The 9,109-nt window shown below is 47.7% G+C and overlaps 1 protein-coding gene across 1 annotated transcript in view; it reads right to left on the bottom strand.

The window, feature by feature from the left end:
• LOC127584866 (microfibril-associated glycoprotein 4-like) overlaps positions 1 to 9,109 on the bottom strand; it is a 28,512-nt gene continuing 19,403 nt past the window's right edge. Inside the window, exons 4-6 of the mRNA XM_052041834.1 lie at positions 6,755 to 6,851; positions 3,940 to 4,122; positions 1 to 254 (exon numbers count right to left, since the gene is read on the bottom strand). Of these exons, the coding sequence (XP_051897794.1) occupies positions 1 to 254; positions 3,940 to 4,122; positions 6,755 to 6,851 (534 nt within the window). The remainder of the gene's footprint in view (positions 255 to 3,939; positions 4,123 to 6,754; positions 6,852 to 9,109) is intronic.

The raw sequence follows: 9,109 nt of genomic DNA, 5'->3' as shown, positions 1-9,109 counted from the left end.
CTAACCCACAGAGGTGGGCCTCATTTTCATGGCAGTAGCTTTGAGGGAGTAATAATACCCAGTCCATGTGGCCCAGTGGATTCCATTGGCGTAGGAAGCATGTGGCCCTCTTAAGTAGAGACCATTGAGGTTTACCATGTGACATGCATTGTACCAAAAGGCTCCAGAGTTATTCTGTGCACAGTTTATGGGGCCTTGGTGATTCCTGTCGAAAGTGCTGAATTTGAGTCCATTATGATAGGCCATTGAGTCTCCTGCAACAAAAGATAGGATATAGGCAATTAGTTAGTTTAGTTTATTGTCATATGCACCAGGCTGCAATGAAGTTCCTTGCTTACACAGAGTGATTTAACCACAAACTAAAGAAGAATTTAATCCATGTGAATTTTTTTTCGATGTATAAACAGCAAGATGCTGGAGGAACTCAGCAGGCCAGGCAGCATCCGTGGAGAAAAGCAGGCGGTCAATGTTTCGGGTCAGGACCCTTCTTCAGGACTGAAGATAGGAAAAGGGGAAGCCCATTATGTAGGAGGGAAAAGCAGAGCAGTGATAGGTGGACAAAACAGGGGAGGCGGGGTGGGCACAAGATGGTGATGGGTAGATGCAGGTAAGAGATAGTGATAGGCAGGTGTGGGGGAGGAGGGGAGAGCAGATCCACCGGGGGATGGGTCAAAGGTATGGAGGCAGGCGGCACGGGGGGAGGGGAGGAGAGGGAAAGGAGAGAGAGAGAGAAAATGGTGAGGAGAGAAAAGAGAGATGGGCTGGGAAAGGGAAGAAAGGAGGAGGCAAGGTGGGGAGGGGGGGGGTCTGGTTTACTTAAAGTGGGAGAATTCGATGTTCATCCCATTAGACTGTAAGATCCCAAGACGGAAAACGAGGTGCTGTTCCTCTAGTTTGCGTTTGGACCTCTCCTGGCAGTGGAGGAGGCCGAGGACTGACATATCCGTGATGGTGTGGGAGGGGGAGTTGAGGTGACTGGCAACGGGGAGATGTAGATTGCAGTTATGGACAGAGTGTAGGTGTTCTACAAAATGGCCACCTAGTCTGCGTTTAGTCTGTCCAATGTACAGTAGAAGAAGCCACACTTGCGGCACCGAATGCAGGAGATGATATTAGGGGAGGTGCAGGTAAATTTCTGTCTCACCTGAAAGGACTGTTTGAGTCCCTGGATGGCGGTGATGGAGGTGGTGTAGGGGCAGGTGTTGCACCTATGGCGGGAGCAGTGAAAAGTCCCCAGGGTGGGAGCGGGATGGGTGGGGAGGGAGGACTGAACTAAGGAGTCATGGAGAGAGTGGTCCCTACAAAAGGCTGAAAGGGGTGGGGAGGGGAAGATGTTCTTGGTGGTGGGGTCCCGTTGAAGATGGCAGAAGTGGCAGAGAATGATGTGTTGGATACAAAGGCTGGTGGGATGAAATGTGAGGACAAGGGGGACCCTATCCCTGTTGAGTCTGGGAGGGTTGGGGGTGAGAGCAGAGGTGCAGGAAGTTGGACATCTCGGATGTCCTGGAGTGGAAAGCCTCATCCTGGGAGCAGAAATTGAGAGAAATGGAGACCGTCCTTGCAAAAGACAGGGTGATAGGAGCTGTAATCAAGGTAGATGTGGGCGTCAGTGGGTTTGTAGAAGATGTCGGTGGATAAAGAATCTCCTGAGTTGGAGATGGAGAGATCAAGAAAGGAGAGAGAGGTGTCAGAGATAGACGGTGAATTGGAGAGCTGAGTGAAAATTAGTGGCAAAATTTATGAAACTGTCAAGTTCCGCACGGGTGCAGGAGGTGCCTGACCTGCTGAGTTCCTCCAGCATCTTGTTGTTTTCTCACCTACATTCCAGCATCTCTCTTGCATTTTTTTATTCACTCCACCCCACCTTTCCTCCCTAAATACAGTAGTCAGTCCTCGGGTTGGTATTGACCAGATATTCAACTATAAATTGTCCAGCCTCATCTTCTATCAAACCGGTGTTGCTTCCAGCTGAGGTCACTGAATTGTGGACAGGTGATCAGGAAGATTCAGTCCCTAATTAACACATCACTGAAGTTGAACTGGGAATGGTAACATCGTGGTTAAGCCATGAGACCACTGATTCAGAGACTTAACAGCGGCAGAGTGATGCAGTTAATTAGAGTTGATGCCTCACAGCTCCTGTGAGTTGGGTTCAATCCTGACCTCTGGTGCTATATCTGTGGAGTTTGCACGTTCTGCCTGTCACTGTGGGTTTCCTCTGGGTGCTCCAATTTCCTCCCACATCCTAAATGTGCAGCAGTCGATAGGTTAGTTGGCCACAGTGTGTAGGTGAGTGGTAGAATCTGGGAGAAATTGATGGGAAAATAAGATGATTTATGCCCCATGATTCCATTCAAATCCCTATGGCAGCTATGGACCTTAAATTCAAATAATTCAATAAATGAACAATTATAATAAATTGGCCATGATGACCATTCACGAACGCCAACTCTAGGAGGGTTCTAAAGCGGGTTGATAGGTTCTTGATTAGTAAGGCCATCAAAGGTTAGGGGGAGAAGTCAGGAGAATGGGGTTGAGAGGGAAAAATAAATCAGCCATGATTGAATGGCAGAGCCAACTTGATGGGCCGAATGGCCTGGTTCTGGTCCTATGTCTTATGGTCCAACTCTGAAAATCCATTACCATTAGAACTTTGGTGGTGCCAGTTGAACAGATGCTCTGGACTTTTGGATGTTATTCCCTCAATACCTATCAGATCCACACTCCACCCTCCTCTGCCATCAGATCCCGTCATCTGCAGCCCTTCGTCACCTCCACCTATCACCTCCCAGCCTCTGTCACTATCTCCACCCTTCCCTCCTCCATCTGCCTATCACCCCTCCTCACCTGGATCCACCTATCACTTGTCAGCTCTTGCTCCACCCCTTCCCCTCACCTCTTCATACTGACTATCTCCCATCTTTCAGTCCACATGAAGTCTCAACCCAAAATGTTGATTGCCCATTTCCCTCCACAGACACTGCCTGACCCGCTGAGTTCCTCCAGCAGTTAGTTTTTTGCTCCAGGTTCCAACATCTACAGTCTCTTGTGTCTACACACATTCATTTCACTTACATCCATGTTACACAATAGTATATGGGATCTAGCAGGCACTCCAGACCCCAGCTCTGGCCACAGAACGACCCATGGTCCTGACTACTGGTGTTTTGGACCTCAAACTCAGCTCCAGCCACACACTCGACCCACAGTCCGTACCTCAGTCCCTGCTGTACTCCAGACTCCCAGCCTGTTACATACCCATATTCCATGGTCTACTGTCCTCTCCTATTAGCTTCCTTCTTCTTCAACCCTTTGCCTCTTCTATCTATCACCTCCCAGCTTCTCACATCATTCCCTTTTACCCCCACCCACCTACCTTCCCCCCTCTCATCTGGACTTACCTATCACCTGCCGGCTCCTCCCCCTCCCCCTACCCTTTCATTCTGGATTCTCCCCTCTTCCTTCCCGGTCCTGATGAAGGGTCTTGGCCCAAAACGTCAACTGTGCATTTCCCTCCATAGATGCTGCCTGATCTGCTGAGTTCCTCCAGCATTTTGTGTGCTTCGCTCGTCACCTACCCTGCTTGCACTCTGGACCCTGGCTCACACTCTGGAATAGACCTGTTTCTGTGCTGCACAACCCTGAATCAGGAATGAGTGTTGGGCCATTGGGATTTCTGGCCCAAAACGTCAACTGTGCATTTCCCTCCATAGATGCTGCCTGATCTGCTGAGTTCCTCCAGCATTTTGTGTGCTTCGCTCGTCACCTACCCTGCTTGCACTCTGGACCCTGGCTCACACTCTGGAATAGACCTGTTTCTGTGCTGCACAACCCTGAATCAGGAATGAGTGTTGGGCCATTGGGATTTCTGAACAATCGGGTGCCGGATTATTGGAGTTTTACTGTAAGTCTCCAGGAGGGGTGTGGGTGAACAATTACCTGCTCCCCCGTCAGTGAATCCCCGAACCAGGAGACTGTAGCCACTTCCTTCTGCATGAATGGCATTAGGGGCCACTGCAAACAGCTTATACTTGGCATAGACGGTCCTGTTCTCAAAGTCCTCCATGTCGATTCTCAGCTCATAGTTCCTCCGTGCTGTTAATGAATGTATGTTCTGCAGACCTGCAAGGAATAAACACTCAGATTTATGTAAAGGACTATTATAGGTTTGTGACCACAAGAGAGAGAGAGGCAGAGGGCAGTCCCGCACATTTTAATCACTAGCAACAAACAAGATGCCGGAGAAACTCAGCGGGTCAGGCAGCATCTGTGAAGGGAAATGAACAGTCGACATTTCGGGTCGAGATCTTTCATCTGGACTGAAAGATAGAGGGGAGGTAGTCGGCATAAAGAGGTGAAGGAAAGACGTGGAGCAAGAACTGGCAGGTGATAAAAAACACGATGATGCTGGAGGAACTCAGCAGGCCAGACAGCATCTGTGGAGAAAAGCAGGCGGTCAACGTTTCAGGTCAGGACCCTTCCTCAGGACTGAAGGTAGGAAAGGGGGAAGCCCAATACATAGGAGGGAAAAGCAGAGCAGTGATAGGTGGACAAAAGAGGGGAGGTGGGGTGGGCAACAGGTGGTGATAAGTAGATGCAGGTAAGAGATAGTGATGGGCAGGTGCGGGGGAGGAGGGGAGAGCAGATCCACCAGGGGATGGGTCAAAGGTAAGGAGAAAAAAAAAGGTAGAGAAAAAGAGGCTAGGAAAGGGAAGAAGAGAAGAAGCCTGGTGGGGGGGATGGTGGTGTTTGGGGAAGGGGGGTGGGGATTACCTAAAGTGGGAGAATTCAATGTTCATGCCGCTAGGCTGCAAGGTTCCAAGACGGAAAATGCAGAACGGTCACCTAGTCTGCGTCTGGTCTCACTAATGTAGAGGAGGCCACACTTGGAGCACCGAATGTATTACCGTTTCGCAGAACACCTGCGCTCCATCCGTAACCGCGACCTGCATCTCCCCGTTGCCGGTCACTTCAACTCCCCCTCCCGCACTATCACTGATAAGTCAGTCCCCCGCCTCTTCCAGCGCCAGGAGAATTCCAAGCGCAAACTGGAGGAACAGCACCTCATTTTCCGTCTTGGAACCTTGCAGCCTAACGGCATGAACATTGAATTCTCCCACTTTCAGTAACCTCCACCCCCTTTCCCTACAACCTCCCCCCCCCACCCCCCAGGCTTCTTCTCTTCCTCCCCTTCCTAGCCTCTTTTTTTCTCTCCTTACCTTTGACCCATCCCCCGGTGGATCTGCTCTCCCCTCCTCCCCTGGCCTGCTGAGTTCCTCCAGCATCATCGTGTTTTTCATCTAGATTCCAGCCTCTGCAGCCCTTTGTTTCACTGGCAGGTCATCGGTGGATCCAGGTGAGGAGGAGTGACAGGCAGATGAAGGACGGAAGGGAGTAACAACAGAGGCTGGAAGGTGAGAGGTGGAGGTGAAGTGTGGAACCAGATAAGGGAGGAAACACTGTCAACTTCAGTGTGGGAAACAAGACCTCATAGAAAAGGGATTAAGACCCTTGTCCTGTTGCTTGCACTATCAGATCCCAGGAGCTGCTCAGCACTGGTTGCTAGCCTTTTAATTTGAATGCTAGGCTGGGATGTGGGAATCACTGGGATTAGCCGCCCGTGCCTGGATGCGTGGCGTTGGCTTAAGTCCTTGACTGGGTCAGTCCAGAGGGCATTAAGGGTGGGGGGTGGGGGGAATAACTCCCATCAGAGTCGGAATTTTGACCGTCAAGGTCATACCGACTTGAGTCAGCCATCTGGACACAGCTCACCTGAACACTCTCTGTGGATGTCAAGTACCCAGCTGCTGAAAACCTTGCACATATCCGACTGAGAGAAAAACCTCTAGACACCCCAAAATGCTGTGAGCATAATCACTGTTGTACCCAAGGAACCACGAGGCCTTTTACATAGCAAGATCCCACAAATAGCAGGTCAATACCAATTCATCTGCTACAGTTGAATGAGGAATAGATATTGGTCAGGAGAGGACTCTTAAGCTCCTCTTCACGACAGCAAGGGGATTCTTTTCTTCACCTGACTGGGGAGCCACTGATAGTGTAGCCGTCAGTATAGCACAGGGGTGTCAGCACAGATTTTGAGACAGTTTCACTGACTGGGAGTGCATAAAACTGCTTTAAACTGAAAGGCACAAAAGGAAATTAAGAAGTGAGCTTCAGAACAACCTTGGCTGATCTCCAAAGGACAAATATCCAATGGTACATTGTATTTACAGAACACCGTGAACATGGTAGAAAATCCTTCTGACACCAATCTGAATAATCAAATATAAGCCTGTGGGAGAGGTGAGTCTTAAAAGGATGGAGAGATTTACAGAGTTAGAACATTGAACCTTTGGCTCACACAAACATTGAAGCTGTGGAGTTACAAAAGACTGAAATCAGATGGCACAAAGCCAGGATATAGTGAACTCGGAGATTCTTTTGCACTCATGGCCTTATTACAGTGTGTTATTAAGAAACAATCTGCTGGAGGAACTCAGCAGGTCGTGCAGCATCTGTGCAGAACTGGCAGAGGGCCTAGACCTGAAACATCAACAGTTGCTTCCCCACCCCCTTCTACAGATGCTGCTCGACCTGCTGAGTTCCTCCAGCAAGTTCTGTGTTGCTCCAGATTCCAGCATCTGCAGTCTCTTGTGTCTCTACAGTGCATTATTAGTTGTAATGTAATAATTAATATTACTACTTCCCACCGTATACTTGAACCAAATGGACAACAAGCTCTCCAGCTCACCGAGCCAATATTCACCATCCGCTGTCCCAAAGCCCTGCTTGTAATCATCCCATCCTCTGTAGAAATCAACAGAGCCATCCATTCGTCTCTGAAACACCTTGTAAGCACAAGATTAAGGAGTTACAACACTTTATCACAAGCCCTTCCCACATAGCTTTGCTTGAGGAAAGATTGTTTTGCCGAGAGAGGTGTATAAAATGATGAGGGAGATAGATAGGGAGAATAGGAAAAATCCTTACCTGATGGTAGGTGTGTCTAAGACAAGAGAGCATAGATTTAAGATTTTTAAGATTTCTTTACTAGTCACATGTACATCAAAACACACAGAAATGTATCTCTTGCGTAGAGTCTTCTGGGGGGCAGCCTGCAAGTGTCACCACGCTTCCGGCGCCAACATAGCATGCCCACAACTTCCTAACCCGTACGTCTTTGGAATGTGGGAGGAAACTGGAGAACCCAGAGGAAACTCACGCAGACACAGGGAGAACGTACAAACTCCTTACAGACAGTGGCCGGAATTGAACCTGGGTCGCTAATAGTGTTACGCTAACCGCTGGAGGGAAGGTTTAAAGGATATCTGAAGGGGAATTTTTTCACATAGAGGGCGGTTGGAGCCAGTAATAAACTAGAGTCATAAAGTTATACAGCACGGAAACAGGCTCTTTGTCCCAATTCAACCACGCTGACCAAGTTGTTTACTGAGTTAGTCCCATTTGCCTGCATTTGGCCCCACATTCCAAAGACGTACAGGTTAGGAAGTTGTGGGCGTGCTATGTTGGTGCCAGAAACGTGGCGACACTTGTGGGCTGCCCCCAGAGCACTCTACACAATTGATGCATTTCACTGTGTGTTTTGGTGTACATGTGACTAATAAAGAAATCTTATCTTATTCCTCTAAACCTTTCACATCCAGGTACATGATAAGATAAGATGTAATTTAAATAAAATAAAATTAAATAAAATGTATTTTAAATGTTGTAATGGTACCCACCCCAACCACTTCCTCTGGCAGCTCGTTCCATATACCCACCACCTTCTCTGTGAAAATATTGCCCCTCAGGTCCCCTTTAAATTTTTACCCTCTCACCTTAAACTTATGCCCTCTAGTTTTCAACTCCCCTACCCTGAGAAAAAGAATGTGACCATCCACCTTATCCATGCGCCTTATGATTTTATAAAATCTCTTCATCCTCTTTTGCTCCAGGGAAAACAGTCTTAGCCTATCCAATCTCTCATCATAACTCAGTCCCTCCAGTCCCAGCAACAAGGGGATGGACATTTAAAACTGAGGTGAAATTTCTTTTCTCGGATGGTAAATTCTCGGGGAATCTCTGGAATTTTCTGCCCTCAAGGGTGGTGGAGACTAAATTATTAGGTATATTTAAGGTGGAGAAAGAGAAATATTTGGAAGATCAAGGAACCGGTACAGAGTTGAGGCCGGCATCGATCAGCCAGAATCATACTGAGTGGTGGGGCAGGCTTGCAGAGCCTTGTGTCCCACTTGTGGTCTTAAGAAGGAGGATTCGAGTACAGGAGCAGGATGCTTTTTTGCAGTTATACGGGGTATTGGTAAGACCATACCTGAAGTATGATGTACAGTTTTGGTGTCTTACCTAAGGAAGGATGTCCTTGCTGTGGAGAGAATTCCCCACTCTGATTCCTGTCATGATAGGACAGATGTATGAAGAGAGATTCAGTCGATTAGGCTTGTTCACTAGAGTTTAGAAGAATGAGAAGGGGACCTCATAGAAACCTACAAAATTCTGACAAGGCTGGGCAGACTAGATACAGAAAGGATGTTTCCAGTGGATGGGGAGTCCAGCAGCAGGAACACCATCCAAGGATAAAGGACTGAGAAGAGGAGAAATTTCTTCACCCTAAGAGTGAATCTGTGGAATTCTCTCCCTCAGAAGCCATATTATTAAATATATTCAGGAAGGAGTTAGACGTAGATCTTGGGTTAAAGGGATTAGAGATATGGAGAGAAATAAGGAATGGGATACTGAATTTGGACGATGGAGCATGCATGAAGTGTCAGATGGTCTAGTCATTTTCTATGTTTCTAAGTTTTCTTGTATCATCTGCAACTGTGTCTGGTAATGTTGCTCATGATAATTGTCACATGTACTAAGATGCAGTTTCGTGTGACATCTAAAAAAATCATCCCAAACATGTACATTGAGGTAGTACAAAGGGAAAAGCAATAACAGAATGCAGAATGATTTATTACAACAACAACTAATCTGCAATAAAAGTACATTTTATTGGCAGTGAAGTGGTGTGGGATACCCTGTGGCTGTGAAAGGCACCATAGAAATGAAAGAGGTCAGAAATATCTCCACTCTTTCTTTGTTT

This window comes from Pristis pectinata, chromosome 31 (genome assembly GCF_009764475.1).
Source record: "Pristis pectinata isolate sPriPec2 chromosome 31, sPriPec2.1.pri, whole genome shotgun sequence".
NCBI classification, from domain to species: domain Eukaryota; kingdom Metazoa; phylum Chordata; class Chondrichthyes; order Rhinopristiformes; family Pristidae; genus Pristis; species Pristis pectinata.
Note: the sequence above shows the minus strand (reverse complement) of the source record. Positions and strands in the feature narration are given on the sequence as shown.